This window comes from Ochotona curzoniae, unplaced genomic scaffold, assembly GCF_017591425.1.
Source record: "Ochotona curzoniae isolate NIBS_2020 unplaced genomic scaffold, NIBS_Ocur_1.0 scaffold_3208, whole genome shotgun sequence".
Lineage (NCBI taxonomy): Eukaryota > Metazoa > Chordata > Mammalia > Lagomorpha > Ochotonidae > Ochotona > Ochotona curzoniae.
The window spans coordinates 31,840,450-31,855,552 of NW_024467106.1; the positions used below are offsets into that span (position 1 = coordinate 31,840,450).

Consider the following 15,103-nt stretch of genomic DNA (forward strand, 5'->3'; position numbering starts at 1 on the left):
GGGGACAGGGAGGGCGGAAGGACGTCCGGGGGGGAGTGGTCCTGCCTCAGGAAAGGCTCCGGCTCGGCCTTCGGGAACGGCCGCTCTGCTCCCTCGTCTCGTTGGTTCCGGAGGTCGTCGCTGTGGTGGGAAATGCTGGCGCGCGCGGCGCGGGGCACCGGAGCCCTTTTGCTGAGGGTGAGAGCGAGGCATCCTTCTCTAGAGTCGTCACAGAACTTAGAGAGTCCGAGCTGGGTTCCCCCAGCTGGGAAGGAGCGGGATTCCAACTTTGGTAGAGACCTGGGGTCGGAGGTCATGGTCCCCACGTGAGTCTCTCCCCCAGGATCCTTCGCTGAGGGTCGTGGTTTAGGGCAAGGCGCTGGGGACTCGCGGGGCGTGGGGCCCGCCTGGCGGGGGCTTTGCTGACTGCTGTCTGTCTTTCAGGGCTCTGTGCAGGCGTCTGTGCGCGCTCCGCACCGCGCCTCCTCCGGATTGCCCCGAAACACCGTGGTCCTCTTTGTGCCTCAGCAGGAGGCCTGGGTGGTGGAGCGAATGGGCCGATTCCACCGGATCCTGGAGCCTGTGAGAACCCCTTGTGGCCCGCCGGGTGCCTGGTCCCCTCGCTTGTGGGAGTGGGTCTTTCTGGGGCCAGTGTCAGCAGGAGCGGGCTGCCCATCCCTAGGTGACCGCCCTTGCTCCTAAAGCCCCCCGATCTTGGTGCCGGCCTACTTTCCTACCCCCATCTGTCTGCGGCTCCTGTTTCCTAGACTGTCCTGCGCTATGAGACCTCATCTTACCTTCCAGTGTGCTTGGTTTTTCCCCCAGCAGCCCTCCTGTAGCTTCTTGATGACACATGGCTTGGCTAGGGCTTCTTCCCCCAGCATGTGTCATCCGGGGACCCCCCCCCCCCCCGACTCCCTTCTGAGGACCCCTGACCACTCTTCCCAGGGCTTGAACATCCTCATCCCGGTGTTAGATCGAATCCGCTACGTGCAGAGTCTCAAGGAAATCGTCATCAATGTACCGGAGCAGTCAGCTGTGACTCTGGGTGAGGGGTGCAGGGAGCAAGGGGTGTTGTGATGTCTGCAGACTCCTGCTGCTTGGCTGAGGGCCTGACCTTTTTGCTTTTCTCTCCCCTCTCACTCTTGAAGACAATGTAACTTTGCAAATCGATGGAGTCCTTTACCTGCGCATCATGGACCCTTACAAGGTATCGGCCTCCTTTCTGCTTAGTTACCTTTCTCACCAAAATCTGTGCACCCAGACTAACTACACACCTTCCATGTCCCCTCCCAGGCAAGCTACGGCGTGGAGGATCCTGAATATGCTGTCACCCAACTAGCTCAGACGACCATGAGGTCCGAGCTCGGCAAACTCTCCTTGGACAAAGTCTTCCGGGTAAGTGACCTGAGCCAGAGTTAGGGCTTGAAGGCCCAAAGTCCGGTGCAGTCTGTGTTTACTAGGCCTTTCGCAGCTCGGTCTCGCTCTGACAGGTAGATTGAGGCTTCTAGTGCTTATACTGTTTCCTCGTTCAGGAGCGGGAGTCCCTGAATGCCAGCATTGTGGATGCCATCAACCAGGCCGCGGACTGCTGGGGCATCCGCTGCCTCCGCTATGAGATCAAGGACATCCATGTGCCTCCTCGGGTGAAGGAGTCCATGCAGATGCAGGTGGGGCCAGAGAAGAGGGAGGAGGAGGTCCTGGGCTCCCTGCCCTGTTGGGGGTGCATAAGAATATCCCTGCGGCTCTAACTGGAAGCTGCTGGGGGCTTGCAGGTGGAGGCAGAGCGGCGGAAGCGGGCCACCGTCCTTGAGTCGGAAGGGACCCGGGAGTCGGCCATCAATGTGGCAGAAGGGAAGAAACAGGCCCAGATCTTGGCCTCGGAGGCAGAGAAGGCTGAACAGATCAATCAGGCAGCAGGTTAGATGCAGGTAGAGGCAGAGGGAGGAGCAGGATCCGGGCTTTGAAGGGTGTGGGACTGGGCCTGGGAACCTTAGGATGTTGTGGTTTTGTGGGTCAGCCTTCGTCTCTTCTCTTCCAGGAGAAGCCAGTGCTGTTCTAGCCAAGGCTAAGGCTAAGGCTGAAGCTATTCGTATCTTGGCTGAGGCTCTGACACAACACGTGAGAGGCCCCTGGGTGGCAGTGCGGGACAAGAGTGGATCACGAAAGCATTTTCTCGTCTTCCCCCCCCGGGGGGGGGTGCGTTCTTTCCTTGGTGGCCTCTGTGAAGCCAGATTCCCTGGTGTCGCGCAGAATGACTTGCATGCCCTCTCTAGCGTGTTTGTGTAGGCATCCTGCCTCTCTTCTGCGCCACCCCTTCTCCAAAGCCGTGCTGTTTTTCTCTCCCCTGTGTCACCAGAATGGAAATGCAGCAGCTTCGCTGACCGTGGCTGAGCAGTACGTCAACGCCTTCTCCAAACTGGCCAAGGACTCCAATACCATCCTGCTGCCTTCCAATCCTGGCGATGTCACCAGCATGGTAGCTCAGGTTAGAGCACCAGTGCCAGGGACTGAGGCGTTCGGGGGACTGGGGCCCTGGGCTGGCCTTTATTTCCTGTGCATAGGATAAACTATACTAGTGCTCCCAGAGCCCCATGCCCTGATGGCTTACAGGTTCCTGGAACCAGCTCCACAAAGCTGTTGTCTGGGACTGGAAAAAGGAAAAAGACAAAGCAAGCTCACTAGTCCTAGTCGTCACCCCTCTGCCTTTATGGGCCTTGCTAGGCTGGGCTGTGCCTTGTGCAGTCTGAAATCGCCGTGTTCTCTCTGTCTCTCTGTCCCTCTCAGGCCATGGGTGTGTATGGGGCCCTCACCAAAGCCCCAGGACCTGCGGCCCAGGACTCCATCTCCCGTGGAAACAGCAGAGACGCCCAAGGCACAGACGCGGGTCTAGATGTGGAACTGGATCGAGTCAAGCTGAGTTAGTGGAGGCCGTGCGGGCTCTGGTAGCCAGGGAAGCAACACTTGTGGATTCTGCATGTGGCTTCTCTGTGAAGATTTCAGTTTTTATTTTTTTATTTGAACTTTAATCATGTAATAAACTCACCAGTAGCAAACCAGAAACTGTCCTCTTTGGGGAGTGAAGTTAGGAAAGTCACTGCCATTTTCCTTGGATGTCGCTCCCGCTCTGCAGTCTTGGCAGATGCTGGGATGGTTCCAGGAGCTTCTAGAGTGAATGCATCTTTGCTGTCTTCAAGAGAAATTGTGAGATGTGATGGAGCATACAAACCACGCATCTACTGCATTGCCCACGTGTAGTCCGCTTCCTGCCAGGTTAAGACTAAGTGTTAGAGGCAGGTGTGGGAGGTTGTTCATGGGAACAAGGGCTTCCCTGGCAGGGTAGTACTGCTGGATGCTTAGTCTTCAAAGACTGAGGGCATTTCATGGACATCCATTCAAAAACATATCTTGTGTCTGCCATGTGACAACCTTCACCCTAGACGCCAGAGTTAGGAAAGTGCCACACCCAGACATCGTGCCGTCCCAGAGTCAGGTAAGAAGCAGTGGTGGAAGATGACCCAGGCTGTGGTGGATGCGCTGTGATACCAGCAAGAGTGTTCCGGGAGGCCTCACCAATTGGTTAGAGCACAGATAGGAAGGAGGTAAAGGCAAGATAGACCGGGGGTATCTGGGGAGAGGCTGACAGGTTGTAAATGCAGAGGTCGTGGGAGTGTATGTGAGCGCAGAGGAGCTGCTGGGGATACACCAGTTAAAGAAGCCAAGCGGCACCTGGAGGTGGGTTATGGGGGAAGAGGGGCTTGTGGAAAGACTCGGCCACTGCAAAAATTTAGGCTGGGTTTTTAAAGACTGTGCTGGCTTAATTTTTGTTTGTTATTTCATAGGCAGAGGTAAAGACCTCTCACCCACTGGCTCACTTCAATGCATGCGACAGTGGGAGGCCAGGTCAGGGCAAAGGTGGAAGCCCAGAACTACCTCTGGGCCTCCTTTAGGTGGCAAGGACCTAAGGAGCTGAGCTGCCACCTGCTGCCTTCCAGGGGCACATGGCGGGAAGCCCGCTGGGAGTGCAGCTGAGATTGAACCCAAGCTTTCTAAGCAGCATCTTACCTTCTGAGCCTGTGCCCGGGCTTTTATCATGAGAAATTGAAAAGTTTGATTTTTAATAGCCTAAGATTCACATACCACCACCACCACAGAATTCCTCCATTAAAAAATGTAAATTAAGGGCCTGGCAGCATGGTCTAGTGGCTAAAGTCTTCACCTTGAACGCACCCAGGATCCCATATGGGCACCAGTTCTAATCCCAGCAGCTCTACTTCCCATCCAGCTCCCTGCCTGTGGCCTGGGAAAGCAGTCGAGAACGGCCCAAAGCCTTGGGATCCTGCACCCGTGTGGGAGACCTGCAGGAAGTTCCTTGTTCCCGGTTTCGGATTGGCTCAGCACCAGCCATTGCGGTCACTTGGGGACTGAATCGTTGGATGGAAGATCTTCCTCTCTGTATATCTGCCTTTCCAATACAAATAAATAAGTCTTTTTAAAAAATGTGAATTCAGCACTTTTTTAACATGTTCAGAGCTGTACACCCATCCAATTTAGAATGATTCTGTCACACATTTCCTCAACCCTACCTGCCACATACAAATTTTCCAGGGTACTGGTAAACCATGTTTTGTTTATTCATCAGTGTTGGACACTTGAGTTTCCACTTGTGGCTACCATGGAGAATGCTAACGCATGTTCATGGATACAGCCTTGTTTGGCTACCATGCAAGATAGTGTTTTTTTTTTTTTTTTAAAGATTTACTTATTTTTATTGGAACATCAGATTTACGGTGGGAAGAAGAAACGGATATTCCATCCAGTGGTTCATTCCTTCAAGCTGCCACAAAGGCTGGAGCTGAGCTGATCTGAAGCCAGGAGCCAGGAGCTTCTTCTGGGTCTCCCATGTGGGTGCAGTGACCCAAGGCTCTGGACTGTCCTCAACTGCTTTCCCAGGCAACAAGCAGGGAGCCTGATGGAAGCAGAGCAGCCAGGACACGGACTAGTGTCCATATGGGATCCTGGACATGCAAGACGAGGACTTTAGCCACCAGGCTACTGTGCGGGGGGCCCCACCATGGAGAATACAAACGTGAACATTCATGGATACAGCCTTGTTTGGTTACAGGTGTTTGCACCCAGGAGTGCTGCTGTTGAGTTACTAGTGTTTATTTAGCCTTTTGAGAATCTGTTGGTGTGGTTCCCAAAGCCACTGCCCCGTTTTTACCATCCCAGCCGCAGTGAATGAAGGCTTCAATTTGGTTGTCTTTAATGATTAGCCATCCTGGTGGACTTCAGTGTTCTTCCCAGCACCTGCCTCATGGCTAATGGACTCAGCATCTCTGTGTGTCACCTATTGATAGAAATCCAATCAATCAGAGTTAGCAAAGCAGAGGGCAGCATTATTTTCATTTTACTAGGCAAAGCCAAATCATGATAATGAGGGACAGAGCTAGGACTGGAGCCATGTTTGACTCCACACCCTGTACGCTTCACCACGAATGGGCCCTGAAGCCCGCTGGCTAAGTTCCTGGGCCCTTCATCCCTTCTACCTTAACAAGTGTGGTCAAGCTGGCCAATCCCTTAACGCTCCTCGCTGGATTTCCACCGAGGTGCCGGCAGAGGGCGACGGAGGCCCCTGCGGGCCGCTCTGTCCGCCACGCGCACCTTGATGGTGCCAGGCCCCCGGCGCCGCTGCCGCACTTCCGGGCGCCGCTGCAGGTGAGCCAGGGTCTCCCCCGAACTCCTCACGCTCCTCTATCCCCAAGGAAGGGCGCAGCGGCCCTGGCCCCGACGCGCTGCCGAGGGTACCGAGGCCGGGGCCCTGCGTGTCCAGGCGGAGGCGGGCCCGGCGCCCTGCCATTCCTAGCTGGCCGCTCCACCTGTCGGTCCTGCCCCCGGGCACAAGAGAGGTCGCACCTCGTCCCCCCCGGCGGACCGGGCCGCCCGGAAGCGGAGCGCGACTCTTGCCCGCCGTCCCCTCGGTGCCCGCCAGGCGGCGCGGACGGCCTGGCCACCCAGCCCTGCACCTGGCACAAGTTAGCTTGGCAGGCTGTGAGCTGCCAGCTTTCGGTCGTCCTGAATGTACTCTTAGATTCCTCTGCCCCTGGCTGAGTGCATCGCAGGTGGCTCTGCAGCTCCCGATGGACGCGCCCCTGGGCTGGGGACCTCGAGGGCCCGATGGAACGAGGCGATGGGCTAGCCACAGGACTGCTTCTGCCCAGACAGGCTTCCGAGCACAAGTGGTTCTAGCTGAGCGTGATAGTGAGCGATTGTCCTTCAATGACCGGTTCCCTCCTCTGCCCTTCCCAGGATGCGGAAGGTCTCGGTGCTACTTTTCCTGGCCTGGGTCAGCTTCCTCTTCTATGCTGGCATTGCCCTCTTCACCAGTGGCTTCCTGCTCACCCGCCTGGAGCTCACTAATCGCAGCAGCTGCCAAGAGCCCCCAGGCCCTGGGCCCCTGTCGGGGGAGCATCTAGGAAAGCCGGGGACCTGCTGGATAGCTCCCCGCTTCTCCCGAGTGGTGTTGGTGCTGATAGACGCTCTGCGGTTTGACTTTGCCCAGCCCCAGCGTCTGCCTACGTCTGTGGAGCCACCTGTGCCCTTTCTGGGTAAACTAGGTTCTTTGCAAAGGCTGTTAGAGACCCAGCCCCACCATGCCCGGCTCTACCGATCCCTGGTTGATCCCCCCACCACCACTATGCAGCGCCTGAAGGCCCTCACCACTGGCTCCCTGCCCACTTTTATCGACGCTGGCAGTAACTTTGCCAGTCACGCCATAGTAGAAGACAATCTCATTAAGCAGCTCAACGATGCAGGTCAGTCTGTGCCCCGTGGGAGGTCTTGGCAAATTGCTTGAGAAGTCAGGGAGCCAGGAATTGGGCTACAGGCTTGGCTACGGAGTGGAGGGTTGGGGAGGAGAAAGAGATGTGGGTCTGGCCTTTGTGTTCTTGGTGAAGCCTGAAGTCTGCAGCAGGGAGCTCTGGGTAAAGGGACAGGAGTGAGGGAAGATGGGGCCTCAGTTCACAGGGTGGGGAAAGGCCTTGACAAAATGCTCAGGCCCTGAGAGCTGACAGGTGATTAGGAAGCAGGAGGGAGGAGCCTCGATGGAGCATGGGTATCTTGGGAAACTCCCTGCAGACATTAGGCTCAGGAGAGTGTGAGCTGGTGGGTGAGCTGCAGGTGTGAGGTCTTTGTGGGTCTTCCTCTCTGGCCCCCCGCTCGTGTCCCCTCAGGAAAGCGTGTCGTCTTCATGGGAGATGACACCTGGAAAGACCTTTTCCCTGGAGCTTTCTCCCAAGCCTTCTTCTTCTCGTCCTTCAACGTCAGAGATCTTCATACCGTGGACCACGGCATCCTGGAGCACCTCTATTCAACCAGTGAGTGTGGGGCCGGCAGCCTCTGTCTGTGACCAAGACTGCAAGGCGAGGAGGGCCACTGTGGGACAGACGGGAACACACACGCACATACACGGGTGCGCAGAGCCTTCTGTGGGAGCAGCACCTGGGGAATGTCACAGGCTGGCTGGGGCTGAGGTGTGGGCCTTGGGCACCCTGTACTCAGCCTTCTCCCCTTCACAGTGGACAGCAGTGAATGGGACGTGCTGATCGCCCACTTCCTGGGTGTGGATCACTGTGGCCACAAGCATGGCCCTCAGCACCCTGAAATGGCCAAGAAACTGAGCCAGATGGACCAGGTGATCCAGTGAGTGTGGGGTACTGGTTGAGGGAGTGGGTGGGTGTGTGTCTGAGAAGCTTGGGATCCAAGGTTCCAGAAGAAGTAAGTCCTCGTCATAGTCTCTTTGTCCTGGCTGAATGCTATCCTCTCGGCTGTTTGTGACTCCAGGGGTCTAGGCCGTCTTGAGTAACAGTGTATAGTTTTGGGTGTCAGGATTATGGTATAGAGGGTTCCTGGAGGTCAGTGGACCCCTGAGCAAAGTCTTTACCCATCCCTTATCTGTAACACCTCACTTGGCTCACAGGGGACTTGTGGAGCGTCTGGAAAATGACACACTGCTGGTGGTGGCTGGGGACCACGGGATGACCATGACTGGTGACCACGGCGGGGACAGTGAGCTGGAGGTCTCAGCTGCACTCTTTGTATACAGCCCCACGGCCCTTTTCGCTAGCGTTCCACCAGAGGTGAGATTTGTGCTGCTCCTCATGCCGTCTGCCAGTGTTCAGCGCACACTGCGATGACAACATCCCTGATGTAGCCCCAGATCCCTGCTCCTGGTAGATCCTGTTCCCGTTTCCTACCCACACCACTAACTTTTCCATCCCAAATACCAACTTCAGCATTGTGATGAGCCCATTGGGCTCTGTACTTTTCCTTCCTCCTAGGAACCAGAGGTGATTCCTCAAATCAGCCTTGTGCCCACACTGGCCCTGCTGCTGGGATTGCCCATCCCATTCGGGAACATTGGAGAAGTGATGGCCGAGCTGTTCTCAGGGGGCAAGGATGCCCAGCCCCTCTCCTCTGCTCTAGCCCAAGCCTCAGCCCTCCATATCAATGCCCAGCAGGTAGGGAAGGAAGGGGACTGGCTTTCATGTGACAAAGTTGGGGTGGCCAGGAGAGAAGCTCAGTGACCCACTGTGTTGTCCATTATCCACTGCTAATTCCACCTGCCATCTGCCATCCCCTTGTTCCTGTTTTGTTAACCTACCCTTCCCCCATCATGGACAGTTTGAGCTGATTCCCAGGTAGACCTTCTTAAGATCCCTGTCTTTGCCTCTGTTTACTGTGGCTTCTGATTTTGCTTTCTGCCAGGTGTCCCGCTTTCTTCACACCTATTCAGCAGCCACACAGGACCTCCACATGAAGGAGCTCCATCAGCTGCAGCACCTGTTCTCCAAGGCCTCTGCTGACTACCAGCGGCTTCTCAAGGACCCGCTGGGGACCGAGGCGGCACTGAAGACTGTGACTGCAGAGCTGCAGCAGTTCCTGCGGGGAGCCCGGGCCCTGTGCCTCGAGTCTTGGGCACGTTTCTCTCTGGTCCGCATGGCGGGGGGTGCCATCCTCCTGGCTGCTGCCTGCTTTCTCTGCATGCTGGCATCTCAGTGGGCAACATCCCCAGCCTTCCCCTTCCGTTCCCTACTTCTGGTCCCTGTGGCCTGGGGCTTGACTGGGGCCATTGTGTCTGCTGGGTTGCTGGTGGCCTCTGGGCTAAAGTTGGACCTGGTGGTTCTAATGGCAGTGGCTGCAATGGGCTCCCTCCTGCCTTCTCTGTGGAAAGCCTGGGCCAGCTGGGGGACCAGGAAGCCGCTCACAACCCTGTTTCCCATCCCAGTGCCCATCCTGTTGCTTCTGCTCATTCGCTTGGCTGCATTCTTCTCTGATAGCTTTGTTGTAGCTGAAGCCAGGGCCACCCCCTTCCTTCTGGGCTCGCTCATCTTGCTGCTCGTGGTGCAGCTTCACTGGGAGGGCCCGATGCTACCACCCAAGCAGCTCACAGTACCCCGCCTTGGCTCTTCTGCTCCAACAGGCCCCCCACGGCACAGTGGCACATATGCCCTGGGGCTCGGAGTTGGCTTGCTTTTGTGTACAAGGCTAGCTGGGCTTTTCCATCGCTGCCCTGAAGAGACACCAGCTTGCCACTCCTCTCCGTGGTTGAGTCCGCTGGCATCCATGGTGGGTGGTCGAGCCAAGAATCTGTGGTACGGAGCTTGTGTCGGGGCTCTGGTGGCCCTGTTAGCCTCTGTGCGCCTCTGGCTTCGCCACTATGGGAACCTCAAGAGCCCTGAGCCCCCCGTTCTTTTTGTGCGTTGGGGGCTGCCCCTGATGGCACTGGGCACTGCTGCCTACTGGGCGCTGGCTTCAGGAGCAGATGAAGCGCCGCCACGGCTCAGGGCCCTGGTTTCGGGGGCATCGGCTGTGCTGCCTCGGGCAGTGGTGGGGCTGGCCGCTTCTGGGCTCCTGCTGCTGCTCTGGAGGCCCGTGACGGTGCTGGTGAAGGCTGGAGCCAGTGCCCCAGGGACCAGGACTGTCCTCACTCCCTTCTCAGGCCCCCCTACTTCTCAGGCCGACCTGGATTATGTGGTCCCTCAAATCTACCGGCACATGCAGGAGGAGTTCCGGGGCCGGCTCGAGAGGGCCAGGTCTCAGGGCCCGCTGACAGTGGCAGCCTATCATTTGGGGAGCGTCTACTCGGCTGCCATGGTCACAGCCCTTACTCTGTTGGCCTTCCCACTCCTGCTGCTGCATGCAGAGCGCATCAGTCTTGTGTTCCTGCTTCTGTTCCTGCAGAGTTTCCTCCTCCTGCACCTGCTTGCTGCCGGGAGCCCTGTCACAACCCCTGGTGAGTGCACATCCCAGTTCTGGACCAGCCCAGAACCGGGGTGACGCGAGCCCGGTGCCTGATGTTCCAACAGTTCATCCTCACTTTCACTCCACACCCCGGAGTGAGAAGGCATTCCTGATTTTTTCTCTGCCCTGTGATACTAGTTGATTCTTCCTGCTGGCTGACAGAGCTCATGGGGGGGATGAGGCAAGGAGTCCTCCAAGATTTCCTTGTGTGTTGAAATGTTGCTTCTTCCTGAGCACACTTTGATTTTTCCATGGGAGCAGTGAACATGTAATTGAGAGAGTGAGAGAATCGGCACTGATGTGCAACAGTGGGCTCCAGAGAGGGGATGAGGCATTTGTCAAGCACTGGATCTTTCCTTTCAGGCCCATTCACTGTGCCCTGGCGGGCAGTCTCAGCCTGGGCCCTCATGGCCACACAGACCTTTTACTCCACGGGCCACCAGCCTGTCTTCCCTGCCATCCACTGGCATGCAGCCTTTGTGGGATTCCCAGAAGGCCATGGGTCCTCTACTTGGCTTCCTGCTCTGCTAGTGGGAGCCAACACCTTCGCCTCCCACCTTCTCTTTGCAGGTACCTCCTTAGCCCTCCTCAGCTTCCATTGTTTACTTTGAACGTGTGAAAAGAAAGGGAGGCCCCCTGCCTCCAGATTTTAGTGGGGAGATGTGTTTTTGTTAGATCATTGGTACCCCTAGGTCTAGGCTCAGTGAACACTGAGCCACTGAGGCAGGTTGGGGACGGGGTGAGCTGGTCCACCAAGGTCCTCTGTTGATAGCAGCTCTACTCCCCCGGGCAGTAGGTTGTCCACTGCTCCTGCTCTGGCCCTTCCTGTGTGAGCGTCAGGGACCAAAGAAGAGACGTCACCTCCCAGGGCAGGAGACTGAAACCAAAGTCAGGCCTGAGGAGGAGGAGGAGGATGGGGAGGAGCCACTGATGGAGATGAGGCTCCGGGATGCCCCTCAGCACTTCAACGCAGCGCTGCTGCAGCTGGGCCTCAAATACCTCTTTGTCCTTGGCATCCAGGTGAGTGTAAGGGACAGACCAGGGAGTTGGCCACCTTTCCCCATGTGTGTCCTTAGAGAATTTTGAAACCTTGGGAGTCTTCCCCGAGGGGCAGATAAGCTCAGTGACCTCAGATAGTAGTGTGGAAACTTACTGAGTCTCCCTAATCCCAGTCCTGGGCCAGTTCCCTCTCGCAGCCTAATCTGGACCCTGTTTGTTGCATGAGAGGATTTTCACTAGTGGGCAGGCTGGCAGCATGAGCTGATGGCCAGAATTCCTTCCTCCACGCTGCAGTGAGGTCTCTGCCCTTCTCTGGGGCAAGGAATATACGCCAACATCTTCCACCTCGGGAAGCAGGGCCCGACTGTCACATCACAGATGAATGGAGACTGCCCAGGTTATGTGCCAAATCAGTGTTAACCAGGAGAAAAAAAAAAGAATTGAGTCTCAACCCATAGTCCACGGTTTTGGTTGTCATTGTTTTTAGTGACACACACACAACTTCCCACCCCCTTGCATTTTATGCAGGTGACTATAGTAACTCTCCCTGTTCCCTCCCCATTCTCCTGAGTAACCTGGCCCCGGCTTTCCTCCCTCAGATTCTGGCCTGTGCCTTGGCAGCCTCCATCCTCCGCAGGCATCTCATGGTCTGGAAGGTGTTTGCTCCCAAGTGAGTGGGTGTGCTTGAGGAGGAACCGTGGTGGGGTGGGGACCTTTGGAGTGGAGTGTGAACGTGCAGGCTGAGCCGCTTTGGCCTCCGCAAGGAGGAGGGACGAGGCCGCTGACCGTCCCCTGAGAGTCTGCACTTTTCATTGCAGGTTCATTTTTGAAGCCTTGGGCTTCATTGTGAGCAGCGTGGGACTTCTCCTGGGCATAGCTCTGGTGATGCGAGTGGATGGTGCTGTGAGCTCCTGGTTCAGGCAGCTAGTTCTGTCCCAGCAGAGGTAGCCTAGGCCATCGTGGCTGCTGGCTCTGTGGGAGCTGGAGGACAAATCAGCCTGGCCCATCCAGGCACTGGATGATCTGCTGCAGACGCCTGGCCACACCATCTCTTACCGCCATGCAGCCAGGGGCTGCTGGCTTCTGGGACTTCACTATAATTCAGAGTTACAGTGGATCGCTTTCTCGGCCTTTTGGCTAAGATCAGGTGGAGAGTTACAGTGGAGAATGATCCATGACCTTGGGCTTGGATGCATCTGAGGGACTAAGAATTTGGTTTCCCAAGAAGAATAAAATGTTGATGTAAAATGTGTGTGAGAGATGTAGGGGAAACCTCCGTGTCCTGTAAGAGTCTCTCCCTTTGCCATGCAACACATTGCTGAGAATGAGAAGCAGCTCAGGCGTCATGGAACACAAGCTCTACTGTCTGGAACAGCACTGAGTAACCTCCTCTGCTGGGTCTTTGCTGCCCAACAGCCTTTGCCCTTCACTGGTGTGGGAACCTTGCTGGCTTCCTGGCTGTGCTGTGCTGCCTTCTGTCAGACCTCCCTAACCTTACAGAGCATTCTGTAACATGGCCCATCGATTATTCCTAATTGAACCAAACGGAGTGACTCTAATGCCCTTCCCAAGTGTGGGAGCAGGTGCTGTTTGTCCACCCCGGCACTGTCATGGCATACTTGAAACTGTCAGCATGGGGTCCTCCCAGAGATGTGTAACAAAGGAGTTGGGAAGTAGCAGGCACTTGGCGCATCAGTTAAGTCACCATTTGGGACACTTAGAACCTGTACCAGAGTGCCTGGGTTCCAGCCCCACGTCCTCTTCAAGGCCCTGTCAGTGAACTCTAAGAAGCAGATGATGGCTTAAGCACCTGGGTCCCGGCCAAGCTTGGAACCTGGAGAGAGTCCTGGCTCCTGGCTTCAGCCTGGCCTAGCCTTGCCTGTTGCAGATGTTTTGGGAGTAAATCAGTGGGTTGAAGATCTGTTCTCCCTCTGTCACTCTGGCTCTTTAAGTAAATAAATCCTCCACAATAGCTAGAGCTGAGCTGATCCAAAGCCAGGAGCCTGGAGCTTTCTTGGTCTCCCACATGGGTGCAGGGGCCATGGATTTGGGCCATCCTTTGCTGCTTTCCCAGACCACAAGCAAGGGCCTGGATAGAAAATGGAGTAGCCAGGACATAAACTATGACAGTAGGGGATGCTGGCGCTTGAGGATGGAGGATTAGCGTGTGAATTGTGGTAAAGGCACCTAAAATTGTTATTGTGTGTAAGTAGATAACATTCTGAAGAGAAGGAATAGTACTGGAGTTTGAAGTTTAAGTCTTGCCAGGTCATGAGGAAATGGGACTACTGAAACAGCCCTGGAATGGGCTCAGCATTTTGGTGCAGCAGGTAAAACTGCAGGACACCAGTTCCAGTCTTAGCTGCTCCACTTCCAATCCAATCCAATCCAGCTCCCTGCTAGTGCTCCTGGAAAAATAGCAGAGGATCAGAGGCCATCATACTCAAGGAGACCAGGAAGAAGGTCCTGGCTTGATCCTGGCCCAGCCCTGTCCATTGCAACCATTGTGGGAGTGAACCAGCAAATGGAAGACCTCCATTTCTCTTTCTGTCCCTGTGTACTTCTGCCTTTGAGGTAAAGTAAATGTTTAGAAGTGATGATGACCATGGGATAGCACTTACCTTAAGTCAGCAAGCAGTGGTCATGAGGTGAAAAGCCTTTACTGCAATGGTAGGTTTCTTAGGGAAGAACTCACATTGTTAACAGCCAATAATGCCTACTGTTACAGCACTCAAATAAATTGAAGCAAAATATATACTGCTTAGGGCAGCCGGAAGATGGCTCAGTGGTCGCCCTGGTGGAAGCCAGGAGGCGGTCCTGGGTTCTGGCTTTGGCTTGGCTCGATCCTGACCTTTTCAGGGATTTGGGAAGTGAATCAGCAGTTGAGAGAACTTTCTCTCTCCCTGCCTTAAATGATTTTTGAATCAGAATATATAATTTACCATAAAATTAATTCACTTAAAATATATCAAATGATTTTTATATATTCAGAGTTGTATAATCAACACAGATTTTTTCTTTAAAGATTCATTTTTATTATTATTATTATTTTTTTTTATTGGAAAGGCAGATATCCAGAGAGGAGAGACAGAGAGGAAGATCTTCCGTCCGATGATTCACTCCCCAAGTGAGCGCAACAGGCCGATACTATGCCGATCCGAAGCCAGGAGCCTCTTCCGGGTCTCCCACGTGGGTGCAGGTTCCCAAAGCTTTGGGCCGTCCTTGACTGCTTTCCCAGGCCACAGGCAGGGAGCTGGAAGGGAAGCGGGGCTGCCAGGATTAGAACCGGCGCCCATATGGGATCCTGGGCGTGCAAGGGGAGGACCTTTAACCACTTGCGCCACCGCGCCGGGCCCTCAACACAGATTTTAAAACTTTTTTCTTAAAAATATTATTTAAAAGGCAGAATTAGAGATTTTCCATTCCCTAATTCATTCTGGAGGTAAGGCCAGGTCAAAGCCAGGAGTTTCCTCTGGGTTTCCCATATCGGTGGCAGCACCCAGGTGCTTAAGCAATCTGTTGCTGTTTTTCCAGATGCCTAAACAGGGAGCTGGATTAGAAGTGAAGAAGTTTGAGCCTAGCACGGTAGCCTTGCAGGTGCTGGGATCCCATATAGGTTCAGGTTGGTGTCCCGGCAGCCCTGCTTCCCATCCAGCTCCCTGCTTGCGGCCTGGGAAAGCAGTCAAAGACAGCCCAAAGCTTTGGGACCCTGCACCCATGTGGGACACCTGGAAGAAGCTCCTGGCTCCTGGTTTCTGATTGGCTCAACTCTAGACATTGCCACCACTTGGGGAGTGAGTCAGTGGACAGAAGATCTGACTTT

At 55.2% G+C, this 15,103-nt stretch overlaps 2 protein-coding genes across 7 annotated transcripts; both read left to right on the top strand.

Annotated features, from left to right (window-relative positions):
* Nucleotides 1-29: 29 nt before the first annotated feature.
* On the top strand, nucleotides 30-3,035 carry STOML2 (stomatin like 2). Of its 4 annotated transcripts, none has more exons than XM_040963247.1 (10): nucleotides 30-61; nucleotides 424-561; nucleotides 928-1,027; nucleotides 1,131-1,189; nucleotides 1,276-1,377; nucleotides 1,515-1,649; nucleotides 1,755-1,899; nucleotides 2,021-2,100; nucleotides 2,339-2,467; nucleotides 2,767-3,035. In XM_040963247.1, exons 2-10 carry the CDS (start codon nucleotides 532-534, stop codon nucleotides 2,902-2,904), a joined length of 918 nt encoding a protein of 305 aa, XP_040819181.1. In that variant the 5' UTR covers nucleotides 30-61; nucleotides 424-531; the 3' UTR covers nucleotides 2,905-3,035. The 4 variants fall into 4 exon arrangements, with proteins under 4 accessions (XP_040819181.1, XP_040819179.1, XP_040819178.1 ...); XM_040963244.1 differs by lacking the exon at nucleotides 30-61 and adding an exon at nucleotides 69-177; XM_040963245.1 differs by lacking the exons at nucleotides 30-61; nucleotides 1,515-1,649 and adding an exon at nucleotides 68-177.
* Nucleotides 3,036-5,820: 2,785 nt separating this feature from the next.
* On the top strand, nucleotides 5,821-13,155 carry PIGO (phosphatidylinositol glycan anchor biosynthesis class O). 3 transcript variants are annotated; one of them, XM_040963226.1, is made up of 11 exons: nucleotides 5,821-6,794; nucleotides 7,212-7,355; nucleotides 7,557-7,680; nucleotides 7,958-8,117; nucleotides 8,319-8,498; nucleotides 8,746-8,970; nucleotides 10,222-10,273; nucleotides 10,645-10,851; nucleotides 11,075-11,301; nucleotides 11,880-11,950; nucleotides 12,099-13,155. In XM_040963226.1, exons 1-11 carry the CDS (start codon nucleotides 6,290-6,292, stop codon nucleotides 12,226-12,228), a joined length of 2,025 nt encoding a protein of 674 aa, XP_040819160.1. In that variant the 5' UTR covers nucleotides 5,821-6,289; the 3' UTR covers nucleotides 12,229-13,155. The 3 variants fall into 3 exon arrangements, with proteins under 3 accessions (XP_040819160.1, XP_040819158.1, XP_040819159.1); XM_040963224.1 differs by having other exon boundaries at nucleotides 8,746-10,273; XM_040963225.1 differs by having other exon boundaries at nucleotides 8,746-10,270; nucleotides 10,714-10,851.
* Nucleotides 13,156-15,103: the final 1,948 nt, after the last annotated feature.